Source organism: Geotrypetes seraphini, chromosome 1 (genome assembly GCF_902459505.1).
Source record: "Geotrypetes seraphini chromosome 1, aGeoSer1.1, whole genome shotgun sequence".
In the NCBI taxonomy this organism is placed as follows: domain Eukaryota; kingdom Metazoa; phylum Chordata; class Amphibia; order Gymnophiona; family Dermophiidae; genus Geotrypetes; species Geotrypetes seraphini.
The window spans coordinates 64,440,697-64,462,318 of NC_047084.1; the positions used below are offsets into that span (position 1 = coordinate 64,440,697).

General features: G+C 44.3%; 1 protein-coding gene across 5 annotated transcripts in view; it reads left to right on the plus strand.

Moving 5' to 3' along the window:
• RICTOR (RPTOR independent companion of MTOR complex 2) overlaps nt 1-21,622 on the plus strand; it is a 607,299-nt gene that overhangs the window by 26,508 nt on the left and 559,169 nt on the right. For all 5 annotated transcript variants that reach the window (XM_033932568.1, XM_033932543.1, XM_033932533.1 and 2 more), the window contains exons 3-4: nt 3,700-3,797; nt 13,518-13,582. In XM_033932568.1, coding sequence (XP_033788459.1) covers nt 3,700-3,797; nt 13,518-13,582 — 163 coding nt within the window. The remainder of the gene's footprint in view (nt 1-3,699; nt 3,798-13,517; nt 13,583-21,622) is intronic.

Sequence of the window (21,622 nt, forward strand, 5' to 3'; positions counted from 1 at the left end):
TTTAAAATCATAAGAGAAAGAATTCTTCTCAAGCAATTACTTTTATATTTTCCAAGTTTAGAAGATATTTTCCTTTTCTATTTCTATCAGCTTGAATATAAGTTTTCTTAAGAGACTTTTCCAAGATTCACAGGCTGACAACATTTGAACTTCTTTTGAAAGAATTTTTGATTAAATCAAATTGTCAACGATCTTGAACTTCCTTTTATGTAATGACCATTTCAAAATGAAAAACGTTCTATCTTTCCATTTTACCATCTTAAAAGTCTTGATATAATTGCTTGAATTAAATATTTGTAAAAGTCAATAGTATTTATATTTTTCCAGCGTTCAGATTGTGAATATTTCCTTTTTTTTTTGTCCTCCTGTTAGATTATCAAAATCCATCCTTTCCATCAATTAATATATCCAGAAACTAAGAGATGTTATTATGTCAAGGTTATTAAAATTCATATCCATTTAAGTAGACATTGGCTCAGTATTTGACAAGAAATCTTTTAACTTTTCCGGATCTTCAAAATATAAAGTTTTATTACCACTTGTCACTCTCATTTTTGCTGGATAGTATAAGCCATAAGTGAGCCCTTTTTCTTTCATTTGTGGCCTTAACATAAAGAACTGCTTTCGCGTGTTCCCTGTATTCTTTGCGAAATCTGGCATGAACAAAAGCTTAGAACCCTTATAATTTAAGGCCAATTTTAGTATCTCTAAGGCCTGCTGGAAACATAGTAACCTAAAAATTAAAGGCCTTGGGCTCACTTGGCTTGCTGACCGTTTTATTGGAATCCTGTGAGCTCGTTCTATTTCTAGTGGATTTTTTAAAATTTAACTGTAATAATATCGGCAACAGATTTTCTAAAAATTGGATGGTTATCTCCTCCTTCCAATCCTTCAGCTAATCCAATAATTCTTACGTTCTTTCTCCTTCCCCTGTTCTCATAGTCTTCAAGTTATTTCTTCATTTCTTTAATAGTTTGACCTGTCCTTTTTACATTGCTTCGTATTGAGTTCCACCTGCTCCACTCTATTTTCCAACTGTGACATTCTTTGATTAGCGATTTACATTTGCCTGGTTAAATTCATCACTTCTTCTTTTACCTTAGTAATTTTGCTTGCGTTGTCCTTAAGCATTTGTTTAATGCTCAGTAGTTCCGCCATTACATCTCTCTTGTCTGACACGTCCGTATCTTCTGCTGGGAGAGGCACTTTCAACGGCGTCAACTGATCGTGTTTTACATGCTTCGCCGTCCCTCCTGCCGCAAAAGCCGTTTCTAACTTCGCTTGCCTCGTAGTAGCCATGTTAAACAAATTTTATTACAACTACGGGAAAGAAAAAGCAACAACATGCTTTTCAAATTTCCTGCCTGTTGCCCAGATTAGAGGAGCGCCGGGGTTACGCCTCCATCTTGTGTGCCACCAAGCCACGCCCCTCTGTGATAGCATTTTTAAGTAAAACTAGCCTTTAGGCCTGCATTCTACAATTCAAGGCTCAGAGACCAATGGCGCTTCCCCAAAATCTCTGAGGCGACCCCCCAGTGTGTTTCTACATTTTTTTTTTCTGCTTCTCTGCCTCTGTACCAAGGCTCAAGACAGAAAGGGGGAAGTGAATGGAACCATCATGATGGGGAAGGGTGGAGAGCCACATGCTTGAACAAGGCATTTCTCAATAGATAAGAGAACACATTTGGAATTGATCTCAAACTTGAGAATACCTCCCCCCCCAAATGAAATTTGAAGATAGGCTGGTTGGGACGGATGTCATTGAGACACATTACCGTGTTTCTCTGAAAATAAGACATTCTCCGAAAATAAGCCCTAGCATGATTTTCAGGGTAGGTCTTAATATAAGCCCTACCCCAAATATAAGCCATAGTCCCTGGATTTGCCGGCAGCAGCGCTTCCCTGCCGCCGCACCCATGCCCTGCCCTGCCTCTGCGCGGTGAGTGCGGGTGCTCAAGGGGTCTGCTGCACATGGGATGAGAGTGAGGGAAGGATGGAAGCTGGGCAAGGGTTCTGCTGGACAGGGGGATGGGAGGGAGGATAGAAAGATGCTGCAGAGGAAAGGCACAAGGGGGATGGGTGAGAGGGGAGGAAAGATGCTGCTTGGGTAAGAGAAAGGAAAGAATTGGGGTGAAGGAGAGGTAGGGAGAGATGATCGTGTACATGAAAAAAATAAGCCCTACCCCGAAAATAAGACCTAATGCATTTTTTGGGCCCAAAATTAACATAAGCCACTTTCTTATTTTCGGGAAACATGGTAGTTAGCAGTGTTGTAGCCCCACAAGGGAAGATAATTTGGCAGCTCTCCTTTAGCTCATTAGACTCCAAACTGGCTTTTGCTTAAAAATTGATGAAGACTGTACCGTATTTTCACGTAGATAACGCGCACCCGTGTAAAACGCGCACATGGGTATAGCGCGCGAAAAACACAAATTTATGTACAGAAATTTTTATATACCGCGCACACCCGTATACTGCGCATGCTGCCCGACTCTCCTCTGGAGACCCCGATTCTCTTTTCGCCCGCCCCGACTCTCCTTTCCCCCTTGAAGTCCTGTCCCTACCCTGAAAGCCTGATGCCCCCCCGACGACCGATTCACCCCCCCCCCCCGCAGGACCGCTCGCACCCCCACCCCGAAGGACCGCTCGCATGCACACGCACCCCCACCCTGAAGGACCGCTCGCACCCCCACCCCGAAGGAGCGCTCGCACTCCCACCCAAAGGACCGCTCGCACCCCCCCTCCCCCATGGAGAAGCTGTCTACCTTGTTTCCAGATGCCAGCGAGCCCAGCTGTTTCCTCTGCCGGCGGTCCCGCCCCTTCTCTGAGCCCTGCTGCGCTGCTTCCTCTTCAGGCGGTCCCACCCTTTCTCTGACGTCAGAGAAAGGGCGGGACCGCCTGAAGAGGAAGCAGCGCAGCACAGGGCTCTGAGAAGGGGCAGGACCGCCGGCAGAGGAAGCAGCTGGGCTGGCATCCAGAAACAAGGTAGACAGCTTCTCCATGGGGGAGGAGGGGATGCTGTGGGAGTGCGAGCGGTCCTTCGGGGTGGGAGTGCGAGCGCTCCTTCCGGGTGATGAATCGGGCGTCTGGGGGGGGGGAACTATATAAAAAAAATTTTGTACAACGCGCTCATGCGTATAACGCGCAAGGGTATGCGCGGTTTGTAAAAACCACGTATAACGCGCGCGTTATATGCGAGAAAATACGGTAAGCCCTCCAGGGACAGGGAAAATATAGCATTCTTGAGAGTAATTTGCCTTGAGCTACTATTGTAAAAGCATCAGATACTTTCCAATAAAAAAACAAGCAGAGTTTGTATACACTGAATTTGTCTTCACAAGTAGTCCCTATATACAACCCTGGGGAGTTAATTCTTTCAAGAGTGGGTAATGCCTCAGATTCAGTGAAGTTTTAGTTGAATTCTTCTCTCTACCATATCAGCTGCGTAACCTCTCTAGTGCAAATTCCCTTATTTATACTCTTCCAGTGCATAAAATAATGTATTTGGTTCTCATAGCTAGAAAGTGCGCCAGTGAAGTTTTAGTGTTTATATCACTTGCCTCTTGATTAAGGTTTCTGCCTCATTTGATGATAATTGGCAAGGAAAGAAATTTAACGAGCAGCATTACTGGTGTAGTTGTATTTTTCAAATGGAAGAATATTGTAAGTATATTTACAAAAACAATTCTTATTTTGCAGAACCTTCTGATAACTTAAGGGAAATTCTTCAAAATGTATCCAAGCTGCAAGGTGTTTCCAATATGAGAAAACTAGGCCATCTGAACAATTTTATTAAGGTAAGCATTACAGATATGTGTTGATGAGTATTTAGAAGACCCAGTGGCAAACAGTTTTTTAATTTGTTTTATCCCTGCAAACATATTTCAGGAAATAAAATGTGATCATGTAAGCTGTTAATCAGCAAGTCATGCCTTCATATATTCAAGAGATTTTATGGACTAAGGACCTTTTATTTCAATGAGCGTAATGTAAATACTTCTCAGATTCTAGCCTTGAGAATCAATATGGAAATATAACAGGGTGTAATAAAAAAGATTGAAAAAGAACACAAAAAGCACAGATGACCAGCTCTGGGGACAAATCATACTGAACATTTCCTCATGGGAAATAAATAAATACTATCTTTTAGTACATCAGAGTCAAAGTATGGATGAGAAAATGATTTATTATACTGCCTTTCTGGGTTACAATAAAAGTAGATGCTTATTTTGTACCTGGATCAATGAAGAGTTAAGTGACTTTCCCTGAGTCAAAGGAACTGTAGTGGGAATTGAACTCACTGAGGCAGCTGCTCTAACTAGTAGGCCACTCCTTTGTAGACAGCATACAAGAGACATGCCTGGCTTATCTAGTAAGACTCTAAACAGGGTTGCAGCCATGTTCTTGTACACAACCTAAGTGTATTCCAGGAGTCCATTTTCCTTCCAGACTGATACTCCCTGTTCTCTTCTTGGACTGAGCTTTTATGTTCCTTTTCCAGGGTCCATCCTTGCTTTTGGTCTTCCTAACTATGGCCTTGTTAAGGTGGGCTTGAAATTCTAGGTTGTGAACCTGCTTCTGCAGGGATCATCTCCTAGGAAGGGAAGTCCACATTCTTGTGCTCCCTTCCTGCCCTGTTATAAACCTCATAGTTTAAAGACTAGAGGTTACTGCATTATCTTGGTATTTAGTTTTTTTTGTTCTGGTTATCAATTTGAGAGGCTAATGATATATGACTAAACATGTGACCCAAAATCTGATTTAAGTTGGAGATCACTAAGGTTTTGATGTCTACATCAAACATTTGTTGGCTTCCTCATGGACTTGAATACCTATTTGGAATGGAGTCCTTTTTTATTAAGGTGGTGGAGTTAAGGCAATACCAGCCATCATAACCCATATAAGTTCTATACAGTCAGAGTAACATAGTAAATGACGGCAGATAAAGACCCAAATTGTCCATCCAGTCTGCCCAACCTGATTCAATCTAAAAATTGGTTGACTTTTTTTCTTTTTCTTAGCTATTTCTAGGCAAGAATCCAAACCTCTGCCCAGTACTGTTCTTAGGTTCCATGACGCCTATTAATGACTGATCATTTTGGAAGTGCCATTAAAACTGTATCACAGAGTGTTTGTACTACTGCAGCTCATGCTGAACTTGGTGTTGCACCAATTTTTACCATCTTATCTTTCTTTTCAGGACTAAATGTCGGAGAATTAAGTGTCTATGGCACATGTATTAAATACAAGCCCACTCACTCCCACTGTGCTCACACAGTCCCCCCGACTCTACCCCCCCTAGCAGGATTGATGCCCATTCCCTCCTGCCGTCACCCAACCCCCCTTTACAACTCCCCCATGCCCCCCACTGACCGCTCTGCCCCTCCCTACCTTATTCAGGAAGTCCGGTCTGAGGACGTCTACCCTCCAGCTGACAGGCCTGCCTCTTACAAAATGGCGGACCTTCTCCTTCCTGGTGCATCCTGGGATGTGCCAGGGAGGGGCCTAAGACTCTGATTGGCCCAGATTGCTTAAGGCCTCTCTTATGGGAGGGGCCTGGGGCCTTAGGTATGTGGGCCAATCGGAGCCTTAGGCCCTTTCCCAGATGTACCAGAGAGGGGCCTAAGGTTCTGATTGATCCAAATGCCTAAAGCCGCTCCCTTAGGAGCCTTTGTCCCCTCCCTGGCACATCCCAGGATGCATCGAGAAGGAGAAGGCCCGCCATTTTGTATGAGGCGGACCTGCCAGCCGGAGGGTAGGTGTTCCTCCGGCTGGACTTCCTTAATAAGATAAGGAGTGGTGGGGGGAGGTCTTTGGGGGCATGGGGAGAGTTGTGGTTGGGGGTTGGGTGAAAGTGGGACAGGGGTTAGAGTTGGGATTGTGCAAGCATGGCAGGAGAGAATGGGCATCTCTCGCTGTAGAAGATAGAGTTGGGGAATCATGCGAGTGCAGCAGGAGATTGTGGGCATCTCTCCTGCTGCAGGGGGGGTGTGTGTAGAGTGAGGGGATTGTGTGAGCGGGGCAGAAGTAAGTGGGCATCTCTCCTGCTGTGGAAGTGGGGGAGGTAGAGTTGGGGGATTGTGTGAGTGCAGCGGGAGAAAGTGGGCATCTCTTCCGCTTCCAGGGGTGGTTGTGCTAGCTCGGCGGGAGAGAGTGGGCATCTCTCCTGCCAATCTTTGATTTGTTTTTGTTTAATTTTAATTTGCGTGTGTGTGTTGGGGAGGTGGGGGGCTCCGAGCTGTCAAACCTTTCTTTCCTGAGCTGATCAGGCACTGATCAGAAAGTAAGACTACGACAGCATAGACCTGTCGGCAAATTTTGGATACAAATGTAGCACAACGAGGTTAGGGAATCACTCGATGATGATAGAAAATCACTCAGTGTGCTCATTTTAATATTAATAACCTCATTGTATTATATTTGTGTGGCAGTATCTGAGATTGCTAGAAAAAGCGGAAAAGACCACAGTAAGCCATTTTAATAATCTGCTGCTAAAATAGATTCATGTTAAAATCAACTTTAAGTTTTGAGAATCTGGCCCTAAGTCATTGCTTATTAACGTGACATGTCTAATTGAAGAACTAGAGTCCGTTGTCTTATTAGTTAGACAGAGTTGAGATAGTTTAAAAAAATATTTTAGAGACTTCCATTTTATAATACATTTCTTATACAATCCCACTCTATTCCTGGACAAGTTGGTAGTGAATCCCATCTCGCGAAATCTCTTGTAGTACGCTTCATTTACATATTTTGACCCTCCCTTCTTACCTCAGGACTACCCTCTGACTTCCAGATGTCTTCCTACAAGTGAGATAGTAGGAGCTAATTTTTTCTGCACGTGTTAGAGAAAAATCAAACTTTAGTATTTTCTTGGCTTTGCGTGTTCATGCTGCAGAGGTTCCCTGCAGGGACAGCTCTGGCTGCGAGAGATCACAGACTTTATTGGCAAAGTCTGCTTCCAGGGTTTGACTGCTATGCAGTTCTCCCACCTGGACAGCCTGCATTCACAGATCGGGGCTCAGGAACCGTTCTCTTGGGAGCATTGCTCATGCCATATTCGTCCGCTAGTGGGTTTGAGTACAAGCTGTGTGGTTCCATGCTGGTGTATCCAGGTTTGGGGCCAACTGCATTTCTCCACCCATTCGCATGTGCAGCGTTTCTGGGTGAGGTGGAGGTCTCCGGCCGGAGCGTTGGGCCTGAGAGACAGTCAGAAACAAGTTTAGTATGAAAAGAGACTGGAAGACCTAAATATGTATACTCTGGAAGAGAGGATGGACAAGGGAAAGGCTACCTAGGAGGGAGGGGGTTAGTGCAACCTAGGGGAGTTGGTGTGGGTGGGGAGGAGGGAGAGGGGGGGATGTTCAATGGAGTAGTTGTTTGGCCGAATCTGGGTTATAAGAACCCAAACCTGGACTCCGATTGTCTCGTTTAGTTATATCTGTTAGATATTATATTCTGTAATGGGAAAATGCTGTATCTACTTGCATTGTTCTTTCTATTCTATGTTATAGGGAGGAAGACTTAGGAGCAATGTTAGTAAATTCATCTTCACGGAGAGGGTGGTAGATGCCTGGAATGTCCTCCTGAGGGAAGTGGTGGAGAGGAAAACGGTGATGGAATTAAAAAAAAAAAAGTATGGGATAAAAATGGAGGATCTCTAATTAGAAAACAAAGGATGTAAATTAAAGAACTAAGGCTGGTATTGAACAGACTTGCACGGGCTGTGTCCCATATATGGTGATTCGGTGTAGGCTGGGGTGGGCATCAACATGAACACTAATATGGAACATGAGGATGTTGCTGTCCAGACTTTACGGTACATATCCTGCAAACAACGGGATGGTTGGATAGGCGAGAGTGAGCTTGGATAGCAGCTTCAGCATTTGGAACCTAGGACAATACCAGACTTTACAATCACACATTGGATTGTAAACATACCATGGCTTACTACATACAGAGTACTAAGCCACACAGGTATTCACCTCATTTGTTCATCTCGTTTGATCCTAACAGGTTGGGTCTATTTGTAACCAAACAAACTATTTCCACATAGTTAACGACATGCATTTCCTTTTGCTGGGCTGCAGCTTCAGAGTTGTGTTACAGCACACAAGGTCCGAGCTATGGCAGCATTGGTGGCTTTTTTGTGCTTCATTCACATTGAAGATATTTGCAAAGCAGCTACTTGGTCCTCAATTCACACATGTACATCTCGCTATTGTCTAGAATTCTATTCCAGAAGAGATGATCATTTTGGCCAAGCAATATTTCTTCGTAATGACCTGCTTTCCCACCATCCTGTTCAGTAAGCTAGGGAGCCTCACATGTGAGAATATGCTGCCTGCTTGTCCAAGGACAAAGCACAGTTACTTACCATAACAGATGTTTTCTGGAGACAGCAGGCAGATATTCTCACATTCCTTCCACCTCCCCTGGTTCACTTCTTGGCTTGCTTACGGAACTGAGGAACTGCGAACCAACATTGTGCGGGAAGGTACATGAGCAGTGCGGGCAGTCTCGAACCACTGTCTGTACCAGGCTCTGTGGATGACGTCACCCATATGTGAGAATATCTGCCTGCTATCCCCGGATAACACCTGTTATGATAAGTAACTGTACTTTCTGATGCATGCAGGGGTCTTGGTTCCTTTTGATGCATGTGCTCGCTATTTAAATTTGTGTGTTGAGCAGAACTGTTGTTTTGGAGAATTTTCCCTTTGATGTCTCTACTTCATGTTGACTGTTAGAGCTCTTGGTGCTTGGGTACTAGCTGAAAGTGGTGCTAAAGTACAGGAGAGTCACAGAAAAAATCTGGAGTGGATTCCTTCTGCATATGGCACACAGTCATTTGGGAAACAACCCACTTGTCTAGAACAGATATGGGCAACTCTGGTCCTCGAGGGCTGGAATCCAATCGGGTTTTCAGGATTTCCCCAATGAATATGCATTGAAAGCAGTGCATGCAAATAGATCTCATGCATATTTATTGGGGAAATCCTGAAAATCTGATTGGATTCCGGCCCTCGAGGACCGGAGTTGCCCATGTCTGGCCTAGAATGTCTCACCTATCTACTGGAAAAGATATCAAAGTAAGGACACAATCTCTTTTTATCACAACCTCTGGTACTAGTTATCTACCCAATGTTATTATTTAAAGTTTGTACTGTTTTGCCTCTATTTGAATGTATTTTAAACTGTTCATCGCTTAGAATTCGATTAAACGATCAATCAAGAAAAATATTAAACTTGAAACTAACGTGTTCCAGAGCTTAACTATTCTCTGAGTGAAAAAATATTTACTCCTATTGGTTTTATAAATATTTTCCTGTAACTTCGAGTGTCCCCTAGTCTTAATAATTTTTGACAGAGGAAAAAGTCAATCCACTTTCACCTGTGCTACTCCACTCAGGATTTTGTAGACTTCAATCATATCTCCCCTCAGCCATCTCTTTTCCATGCTGAAGAGCTGTAACCTTTTTAGTCTTTCCTCATACAAGAGAAATTCTACCCCATTTATCATCCTAGTCTCTCCCTCCCTCCCACCTTTCTTTCAAAGTATACATACCGTATTTTATCCCAGGACAAGCAGGCAGCCTATTCTCACATATGGGTGACGTCATCGACGGAGCCCGGATGCGGACGCCTCACAAGAGACTTGCTTGAAGAAACCAGAAGTTTTGAGTCGGCCGCACCGCGCATGCACGAGTGCCTTCCTGACCAGCTTAGGGCACGTCTCTTCAGTTTTCAGTTTTCTGCGGAGCCGAGAAGTCCGTCTTTGACTCTCTGCGTTTAACTTCGTTACTTTGTGCCTTCTCTAAACCGCGATTTGTATTTTTATTCTTCACGAATCGCTGTTCTTTTATTTCTTTTATTTTTAGTTTAAAAAAATAATAATTTTTTTTGTTCTTTCCGTCTGTTTACCAGGGCAGGCCGCACGGCCGCAGCCCAAAGACTTCGATCTTGCGGCGGCTATTTTTCTTCCTATGTCCCGGCCTGCTACGGGCTTTAAGAAGTGTAGCCAGTACCAATGTGATGTAAATACCTAAGTGATGTAAATGCGCATGAGTTGAATCTCTTTCATTTGAAAGGAAGCTCTGGAATGAGAGGGCATAGGATGAAGTTAAGTGATAGGCTCAGGAGTAATCTAAGGAAATACTTATTTTTACAAAAAGGGTGGTAGATGTGTGTGTCTCCCAGAAGAGGTGGTGAGGACAGAGACTGTGTTTGAATTCAAGAAATCCTGGGATAGGCACATGAGATCTCTTAGAGAGAGGAAGAGATAATGGTTACTGCAGATGGGCAGACTGGAAGGGCCATTTGGCCTTTATCTGCCATCGTGTTTCTGTGTGTAACAGATCCCAAAAAGATTAGATTTAAGAGCTCTTTGAAAAACCAAGTAAGAACTTAATTGCCTTATGTTAAGAGGTAAAAGATTCCAAACTTAAGCACACTATCATAGTAAATGACAGTAGATAAAGACCTGAATGGCCCATCCAGTCTGCTTATAAGTCACATGCATTACTATATATACTCGAATATAAACCGATCCGAAAATAAACCGAGGTAACCTTTTCTCCCCCTAAAAAGGAGGAAAAAAGGTTAACTCAAATATAAATTGGGGGAGGGGGGTTTAAATATTCAAATACCCTGCCTGACTCTGCACCCAGCCCCTCTTCCTTCCTGCCCTTCCAGGCTCTTCACCCTGTCCCCCCTTCTTCCTTCTCTGCCCTGTATCCTCTCCCTCCCGATGCCTTGCAGGTCTCCGCCGGGCCTCCCCGTAAGACCTGGTGGGCCAGTGGTGTGCCAAAACAGGAGGGATCTTTCCCACCTTCTGCTTTGGCTGACTCAAAAAACGTTTACCCCGTCTCACAAAGCTTGCCTGGGATCTTGGGCAGTCATTTTTTCACTACGGAGACTGCTGGGCAGGAGCATAAAGGGATTGTTTCTGCCCCATCTCACCGTCACGAGCCATCCCTTTATGCTCCTGCCTGGCAGTCTCTGTAGTGAAAAAATGACTACATGAGATCCCGGTCAAACTTTTTGGTGGGATCTCGCAGTAATTTTATTTTTTCACTAAGGAGACTGCCGGCAAGGGAGCCTAAAGGGATCGCTCCTACCCCTTCTCACCGCTGGACCACAAAGGACCTAAGGTAAACCTGCAGGGGGACTGGAAGGGGAGGGGTGGGCTAGTTGCACAAATTCGCCCGGAGGGAAGGATTGACGACAGCTCTGGCTCTCACGCACCACTGGACCACCAGGTCTGTCCTTAAGTTCTAACTGCTGGAGTTGCCATCAAAGCTCACTCTAGCCCAGTGGTCTCAAACTCAAACCCTTTGCGGGGCCACATTTTGGATTTGTAGGTACTTGGAAGGCCGCAGAAAAAATAGTTAATGTCTTATTAAAGAAATAACAATTTTGCATGAGGTAAAACTCTTTATAGTTTATAAAACTTTCCTTTAACAGTTAAAAGGAAAGATATATAAACTATAAAGAGTTTTACCTCATGCAAAATTGTTATTTCTTTAATAAGACATTAACTATTTTTTCTGCGGCCCTCCAAGTACTCTATTTTTTTCTGCAGCACTCACATTTAAAGTTCAATATCTTTTCTTTCTCAAAACTGGCACATTTCAATCACTAAATTGAAAATAAAATCATTTTCCTACCTTTGGTAATTTCATCAGTCTCTGGTTGCTCTTTATTCTTCTAACTGTGCATCCAATACTTCTTCCCTTCTTTCAGCCTTCTGTATGCTTCCTCTCCTCCAGACCTCATTCCCTCCCCCAACTTTTTCTTTCTTTCTCTGTCTGTCTTTCTCTGATTCCGTGCCCCAGTTTTTGCTTTGTTTCTGGCTCCCTGTCCCCACCCCACCTTCTTTCTTTCTTTCTTTCTTCCTTCCTTCCTGCCCTCCCCCATGCCACCGCCGCCACGGAATAGGCTGCTTCCGGGAACAGGCAGAGATCTCCCTGCTTCTCTTCTGCACCGGCCGACCAAGTCAATTCTAACGTCGGAAAGGACGTTCCGGGCAGCCAGGCAGCGATTGGCTAGCCAGAATGTCCTCTCGACTTCAGAATTGACGTTGGGCCGTGAGAGTTGGTCGGCCCCGCAGGGAAGAGAAGCAGGGAGATCAAAGAACACGGTGCCGGCCTGATCCCCGATGGCAGCAGTGAGAAGGGAAGGGAAGCAGGTTTGGCACCACTATTCTAGACGAGCCACACTCTAGGGAGAACAGTGGACCGCCTCACCTTGGTACGCCACTGGAGCAGCAGCGTGTCTGGCTGGCTCGTTCGTTCAAAGCTGCGGGTGGCGGCTTCTTGCGAGATCCGTGCCTGCGTCTGAAGCCTCTCTGATGTTGTGACATCAGAGAGGCTTCCGATGCAGGAGTGGATAGTGCAAGGAGCTGCCAACCCACGGCTTTGAACGAACGTGCCGGCTGCTGCTCCAAAAGGAAGAGAATTATGTCTCCAGACCGCGGGCCGCAAATAAAACCTGGAGAGCCACATGCGGCCCATGGGCCGCATGTTTGAGACCGCTGCTCTAGCCTATTCAAACCATCTAGTTCAGAGGTGTCCAACCTGCGGCCCGAGGGCCGCATGTGGCCCCGTGAAGTATTTTGTGTGGCCCAGGTCGAGAGCGATTCAGTGTTATCCTTTGCTGTCCCTGGGTGTTTACTGTCTTGCCGGCTCCCTCCTCTGTCTTGCTACAGTGTTTGTGTGGCCCCAGAAACATTTTTTTCGGCCAGTGCGGCCCAGGGAAGCCAAAAGGTTGGACACCCCTGATCTAGTCATTTGTGGGTTACAGACTATAAAAGTCTGCCCAGCATTTTCCTCATGTTTCAAATTACTGGAGTTTCCATTGAATCCCTCCCCAGCCTATCCTAAACCAAGCTGCCTATACAGGATACAGACCATATAAATCTGCCCAGTACCAGCCTTAGTTCTTCATTTTATACCATTCATTTTCTAATTAGAGATTCTCTGTGTTCATCCCAAAAGTATTTTCATCCTAAAAATGTTTTCAACAGAAGGAAAATTTAACTTAAGTCACCAAGCAATTTGTGACGAGGTATATTTTTTCAGAATGTGTAAACTATTGAACAAAACACCGAATATTGACTTACAAACCAAGCAGGCTATTTTGAGATGTTATCCAGTATCTAACTGGTAGCCAGTGTAATCTTCTCAACAGTGGAGAAGCTCTCGTATCTCTTAGTAAGTTTTGATGGAATTCTTGAGATATGCTGTACTGTATTTCATTGAGTCTAATTTTGATGTACCAAGAAGTGGACTGCTGAGATCACTTAGCATGTCAGTTAGCTTTCATTTGTTTATCTAAGCCAGGTATAGCAGATAGGCAAATGAAAGTTAATTGACACACTGTGTACTTCATTCACAAACTTTTTTCTTTCCTGTCTGAGGATGCAACTTTTATAGTGACATCTGACACAAAATTTTATTACATAGTTCAGTGTGTTCTTACATGAACAATGAACAGAATTGTAACTTATTTTCTTGCAGCTTCTATGTAATGTGACTCACAATGAAGAAAAATTTGGTTTTACATATGAAGGCATGATTATATGGTAAGTAAGCACTGATTATTGTGGTCTGCTATCTATCCTTTCCCCTATGATGTGCCCAAAAATTATATTTTATTTATTTAGATTTATTAACCACCTTTTTCTTGAAGAGATTATATTGACTAGTAATCAGGTACTCTTAAATATTTGCCCTATCTGTCCCCGCAGGCTCGCAATCTAATTGTGGTACCTGGGGCAGCGGAGTACTAAGTGACTTGCTCAGAGTCAGAAGGAACCAGGATTGAACTCACAGCCTCAGAGTACTGAGACAGCAACTCTAACCACTAGGCCACCTCCTACAATGATTGGAGATTCCTAAAAATAACTCTGAAAAATGAATGAAAGGAAGGAAATCTAAGTCAATAAAAACAATATTATAGATGAAATGCTCTGCTGCCATGAGTATCATTCTGCAAGTTGGGACTTAGGGTTAGATTCTCAAAACTAAAATCTGCCTTTAAAGTGCTCACTAAACTAGTTCCATCCAGTTTAGCGTGCATGTATTTTAGTGGGGGATTGTAAAAATAGCTTTCTGTGCTGAGTTTTCTAGCAGTCTCCAATGCTGCCATGTAAATGTAATACAATGACATCATTAATATTAAAATGAGCACGCCGAAAGATTCTCTGTAATCACGAGTGATTCCCTAACCTCGTTGTGCCCTATTTGCGGCCAAAACTTGCTGACAGGTCTGAGCTGTTGTTGCCTTACTTTCTGATCATTGCCTGAGTGCTGATTGATTCAGGCACTGACAGGAAAGTAAGGCTTGATGGCTCAGACCTGTCAGAAAATGTTGCCGCCGTCAAGCAACCCACTGACATCCCCCTCCCCGGCAGCAGGAGAGATGCCCACTCCCGCCGCCAAGCAACACCCCCCCCCTTGTTACTTCCCCCCTCGGTAGCAGTAGAGATGCCCACTCTCTCCTGCCGCCAAACAACCCCACCCCCTTATCTTGTTTACAATGGCTGGCTAGAGGAATGCCTATTCCCAGTGGCCATCAGGCCTGCCTTTTCAAAATGGTGAACCTTCCCTTCCCCGGTGCATCATGGGATGCGCCAGGGAGGGGCCTAAGGCTCTGACATAGGTTGCTTAGGCCTTAGGCATCTGGACCAATTGGAGCCTTAGGCCCTTCCCCGGATGCATCAGGGAGGGGCCTAATGCTCTGATTTGCCCAGATGCCTAAGGCCTAAGCAACCTAGGCCAGAGCTTTAGGCCCCTCCCTGGTGCATCTGGAGAGGGGCCTAAGGCCCCTCCCTTAGGGACACTTTAAGCAACATGGGCCATTCAGAGCCTTAGGCCCCTCCCTAGCACATCCCAGGATATGCCGGGGAGGAGAAGGCCCACCATTTTGAAGAGGCGGGCCTGCTGGCCGGAGGGATGTAGGCATCCCTCTGGCCAGCCATTGTAAACAAGTTAAGGGGGAGGGGGCGTAGGCATCATCAAAAGCACGGAGGGTTGTTGGGGGGGAGAGTGTTGCATGGCAGCGGGAGGGAGTGGACATCTCTCCCGCGGGGTTGTTGAGCGTTGCTTGGCGGCCGGGGGGGGAGTGGGTATCTCTGCTGCTGCCGGTGGGGAGGGGGGTTGCTTGACTTCAGTGGCAGGAAGGAGTGAGCATCTCTCCAGCTGACGGGAGGGAGGGAGTGGTTATTAGAGAATGTCACGGGAAAAAAAAAATTTGTGCTCGTCTCCGTCTCGTTCCTGCCAGCTCGGCCCCATCCCTGCAAACTGTCTGATCCCATCTGCACAAGACTCGAATAGTTATGATTTTATATTGAACTTATTTTATTAAAGTATAAAAGAAACAATATTTTGTACAATTTTCATTTTATAAACACAAATAATTCAGAGCAAGGATCAACAAAACCCATGTCCCCCCTCCCCATCACAAATATTCCCTTCACTATCCCAAATTTGTGCCCTTCCCATGTCCCAACGTGCTCCTACCCCCCTCCTTTCTCTCTTTGTCACACATTAATATCCACTCTCTCCTTACTTGTTCCCTTTAGTGCCACAGTCGCTCTCTTCAGGGCTGACCAGCTGGTCATGCCTCCCTCAGCCAAAGTCAACCCAGAAGGCTTCCCTCTGATGTCAGAGCTGACATCAGAGGGAAGCCTTCCATGCCAACCGGGATTCCAGTTCTCACTCAGTCCTCATTCCAGCTGGGCTGCTCCTTCCTGATTTCAGCTGTGTTTGTTTGCAGGGACGCACCACGGGCAGCGGCTCTTGCATTTTGCACGTGGCTGACCCAGAAATGATGGCTTCCAGGTCAGTCACGTGCAGCAAGCAAGAGCCACTGCCTGCGGTGCGTCCCTGAAATCAAGTACAGCTGAAAGCAGGAAGGAGCAGCCTAGCTGGAAGAACTATTGAGTGAGATAACTGGAATCCCCGGCTGACACGGAAGGCTTCCCTCCGAAGTCAGCTCTACATTGGAGGGAGGCCTTCCGAGTTGGCTTCAGCGGAGGAGAGCTTGCAGCAGGAGATCAGGAAAGAGGCCTGTTTAGAAATGGGATCCCTGGCGGTGAACGCATTAGGTGTGAAGGTGGGGGACTATTCGACCTGCAATAGGGAGGGAGGGGGGCTGCTAAACTCTGGGGGGATGCTGACCCGGAGGGGTGGGAGCGAGGCAGATCTTTACTATGGGGTTAAGGCCATTCACTGCTCCATGGGCAGTGAATGGACTTGTCCCCCGTATCCGCGGCAAGCAGTTGATTTTTTTCCCCCTGTTCTGGCAGGTTACCCATGGCTACCTGCGGGTAACAGTCACCGTATCATTCTCTAGTGGGCATCCTTCCTACTAATCTTTGATTTGTGGGGGTTTTTTTGTGCATTTATTCTGCGCATGTGCCAATCACTATCACCAGCGATGTGCACATACAAATTTTGCAAACTGACCACATTTGCATGCGTGTTTTTTTGTAGAATGACTTGCCTAAAATAACGGCTGCAACAGTGGCCCATCAATTTTTACTGCAAAGTTTTGAGAATCTAGCCCTTAGTTCAGATCACTAACAAAAAAGATTGGCAATGGTGAGAGAAGTAGAAGAGGAGGAAGACCTAGTTAATGTTTCATAATAAGGAGGCTTTTGTTTCCTTTGTCATCTTCTCTTCATATTTTTTGTATGTTTCAGGTATTATTGCAAATCATATTCCATCCTGAATGGCCTATTGCAGGGGTAGGCAATTCCGGTCCTCGAGAGCTGGAGCCAGTTCAGGTTTTCAGGATATCCACAATGAATTTGTATGAGATGGATTTTAATGCACTGCCTCCTTGAGATGCAAATCTATCTCGTGCATATTTATTGTAGATATCCTGAAAACCTGACCTGGCTCCGGCTCTCGAGGACCGGCATTGCCTACCCCTGGCCTATTGCATTGTTTTAATACAAATGAGAGAGTAATTTTTCAGGTTAGCACTAAATTCTATAGAATATCTCAGTTTTATTCAGTGATGTCATAGGATTTTCTGTTTTGGGGTGAAAATGGTATTTCCAGTGCAATAGATGAGACATTCTAGACAATAGGGGCTCATAATCAAAAGTTTAAAATGTCCTTGGACAAAGTCAGCACTTGGATGTCCTAATAGCAGGAACTTGAAAGTACTGATAAACAAAAACAACTTTCCTAGAGGGGAACTTAGACGCCGGCAGTTAGACCTGTTTGAGTTATGTCTAAGTTCCAGTTGAGTTGTGTCTTACTCCCCCTCTCCCACCATCCAAACAGCGGACCCCCCAACCCCCCCCCAAAAAAATAGGCTTCCCATCAGCTAATCAAGGCAGAAGGAATACACATCAGCTGAGTCAGTTTCGAGGGATTCTTGGCAGCTCAGCTGATGGGGATTCCCACTTCCAGGATAAGCTGAGCCACGGTGCCCTATACCATCCCTCTGATATCACGACATCCCCCTGATATCCTGTACCTCCCCTGATATGTCCACCCCCCCAACATCCCCTCCAACATTCTTGGGCACCCCCGTCATTGCAGCTGCTGTTTGCTTTTCCAAAGGTACAGGAGGGTTCCGGGGATGTGGGAGGTGGGTCCTAAGTATGTTGGGGGGATGTGGAGGGTATGGAGATGGGGAGGTGCAGGATATCAGGGGGATGTCAGGATGTGTGTGGGGGGATATCAGGGGGATGTCGGGATGTTTGGGATGTCATTGGCATATTGGGGATGTCAGGTGGCTATCAGGGAGAGGGGATGTAGGGCTCCGTGGCTCAACTGATACTAGCAGGGGGAATCCCCATCAGCTGAGCCACCAGGAAACCCACTGAAATTGGCTCAGCTGATGGGGATTCCTTCTGCCGTGATCAGCCAAGGTAGTTGGTAGGTACATCTGGGTCATTCCATGTCAAGTGATCAGATTCTTGGAAAGTGCCCTGCATGACCATCACGGATTTTGATGAAACTTCATATGCAGAGTCCACCATGTCTCAAACGAACTTTGGTAAAGTTTTAGTTTCGCCTGTGGAATATTTGTGGAGATATAGCCATTTGTTTGACCCCATACCACAATGTAATACAGTACGATAATGACATTCTGACAACTTTGAGACACAATATCTCCCGAGCTGTGTTTCCAAAAAAACTGAAACTTAGCTACCCTGCACAACTTTTTGAGCTCTGTTCATTGCTACCAATAACAATTTTTGCCGAGCACTGATTGAATGCCTGAATTACAGTAAACTTGGCCAAAAAAATTAGTGCTCCAAAAAAAGTCAAAGTTTGACATTACTTAGCTCCCACAATAATTGAGTAATAAATGCGAAATTTGGCGCATAATGTCTCAGTACAACGTTGTTTTCAAAAGTACAATTTCAACCTCCAAGCTCTTTCCATTAGTTTACAAATTAAGTGTAAAGTTGCTAATTTGTATAAAAAGGCCAAAAATAGGGTATTTTCAGCCTGCTTTTACAGAAAAATACCTTTTAGAAACTCTTTCAAATCAATCTCATTAGAAAGAGCATATTTCAAACCCCCTAGAAAAGTGGACTTCATTTTTCAACGCAGGTTAACAATGGCTGAAAAAGGGGGACAAAGTTGGAAGATGTTGCCATGGCAACAACCTCTATTTCAACATAGTTCTGTCATTTTTAAAGTTACAGTTTTGTATTGACGTAGTATTACTACTACTCTATTGCGTTGGTCCATGGTGACATTGCCACTACCAGTTCAAGAGTTTGAACTGGCAACCCCATCGCCATAGGGGTCACGCCCGATAGCTGTGCAATACCAGCCACGGGTGGGCCACTTCGTCCAGGTTCCCAAGCCTCGCATTTGGTTTCTTTGTCAAGATTCCAAAGCCTTTTGTTGGTATCTTTCTGGTTCCAAAGCTAATGATTAGGGTGTCTTATCCTAGGTTCCCAAGCCTAAATTGGGTATCTTATATGGTTCCCAAGCCGAAGTGAAGTCCACTTTGATTTTAACTGCCAGCAATCTTTATAACATTCTGTTAAATTTTTGAGCCACTTTCTTCAATGCAGTTTCTGGAAATTGATATTGGCAGCCGGATGATGTAACTGAAGGGGCACAAAGCATGCAGATGAGGTGTTGCTCTGGAACCCAACAAACGTCTTGCCTTTCTGGCCAATAAAACGAATGAGCTGGACCGTGAGAATGCATAAATTTTATCAATGCATCATTTTGTTCAATTGAGACTTCAACAACATTGCCTATCCACCATTGATTATCGTAATTACAGGCAATGTAGCAACCAGGAAAGATTTCGGACACTTTCAAATTTGGAATGGCAGTATCAGAAATTTTGGCAACAAAATTTATTGTGTCATTTGAAACTTTGCTGACACGAACCGAGTTTGAGTCGACTGGTACAAATTGGTGGTGCTCTCTGGTACCGGCTACTGTGCTGCTTTCATGCCATCTTTCTTCTTGAAACTTTTTGCTTTCTTCAATTTCTTCTTTTGGAACATAAATGTATTTAACTCCGTGTATATTTTGATCACAAAAGTTAAATAGATCCTTTGGCGTCAATATTTGATCCGTTGATGGTCTTTGGAGGCTAGCCCGGGCAGCCAGTCGTTTAGTTGTTCCACCAACTCCATCGCAGGGTGATTTTCCGTGGCTAGTTCCAAAAAAATTCCATTCAGCCTCAATGTTGAAATCATTTTTGTGATTGCACAAATTCACAAAGTTCTTGTAGTTTTTATATTGTGCAGCTGAGCCGTCACTGAAGTAGTATATTTTGGTAATGTTTGTTTGAGTTACCAAAAATTCGATCAACTTTTGAATAAACACGTGTACAGATATCGTATCATGTTGCATATGATCAGAAATAATGCAACAGTTTACAACTTGCAATGTGCCCACTTCATTGAGGTAATATGCAACAAAAGGATGTACCGTAGCTTGTGAATTTTCCCAGTGAAAGCCTTGGGCGGCATCCTGTACAACAAATGAGTAATTTTCAGCGAAATCCATCAAAACGATCATTTCCGTTTCTTTTAAGCCTGTCTTCAACATCTTCAAATATTCACTTTGATGTTTTGAAATGAAATGGTGGCTTGTCAATTTCCAAATCTTGCTTGCAAGTCTTTCAATAAAGTTGTCCATGGTTAGTACGCTTATTTCTAATGTTTCACGGTCAGCGTGAATCCATTGCTTAAATTCTATTGATTCTTCTGGATCTAAATCCTTGAATATTTCTTCCAGGTATGCTGTTAGTGCTTCTTCACCAGGGCAGTTTTGACATCGTTGTAGCATACAGTCCTTGACATTTAGGTAGCACACAGTTTTTTCCATAAGAACTTTGCAGTTCTCTTTGACATTGGCGCCTTGTAGCATGAGCTTTACATTTTGATGTATCGTGCAGACACACACGGAGTGTGCACCTGATGCACCAACGGTTACACACCACTTTGGCCTGAGCTCACAGAATTTGGAAAAACCAATTTCAGTTCCGTATTTGTTACAGTACGCCACGTACAGTTCTTTTAAATTACACAACAGCAGCCGCTTTTGCTTTTGTACTTTTAAACCATTGAGGCGGACTGAAATGCAATCTTTTTTGCCAGGACATATTCTGCTGAATTCATCGTCTTCGTAAAAATCTTGAACTCTATTTGCAATTTCTTTTGGAAGGGACTTGCCAATTTTTGCATCAGGTATAGAACAAATGCCTTTCTCTTTCTTTACTTTTTGGGCTGTTCTGACCATGCGCTCTGAAACGCCAAACTTCATTGCTGTTTCCTTTATTGACCAACTTTTTGGGGCCATCGTCAATAATTGAACTTTCATTGACCTGTTGGATATTGCAATTTTCGTTTTCATTTCTTCAATGAGGTCAGTGTAATCTTCACATAACTTGCATTCTACAGACTGACGAGACGGCCCAACTTCTTCAGCTGAAACTCCAGCAGCAGATATAATCTTCTTGGCTATCACATTCTGCACACGTTCAATTTTTCGTATCACATAGCCGGCTTTATCTCTACTAGCCAACCTTCAAATTTTCAATGGAGAGGTTCCTAAAGCAGTCAAGCTTTGATCAACTGCATCGGAGATGCTGATATCAAAATCGTCTGAAGATGAAGATGCTGCAGTAGCTTCACTCATTGAAACGTATTGGGCTTTGCACCTACTGCAAAGTTTCTGACCTGGCTTGATATTTATTTTTGCCACTTTTCTAAAATCATTAGACATGGCAAGATCGACTTTTAACAATCCACTTTGAACAATGTGATTTTTCTTTTCAAATGGATTACAACACGATGTTTGCTTTAATTCGTATTTGTCGAGATACTTTGCTTTGTGGTGGAGGCAGATTTGGTCTTTATCCATCAGTTCAACTTCAGAGCGCCGAGTGATAAGCAATTTTTCATCGGTTGACAAATTATGTAAAAAAATGAGCCCACATTTTTTAGAATAAAATGTGCCGTCATGACACTTTGACAACAATTTTTGCCCAATGGCAGTCTGGTCGTTTGGAGCATCAGAAACACTTCTGCAAATGATCTTCTCATGGATATAAATTTTGAACTCCTTCTGCAAATGATCATCTCATGCATCACAACGTATAATGTTTAAATATTGAT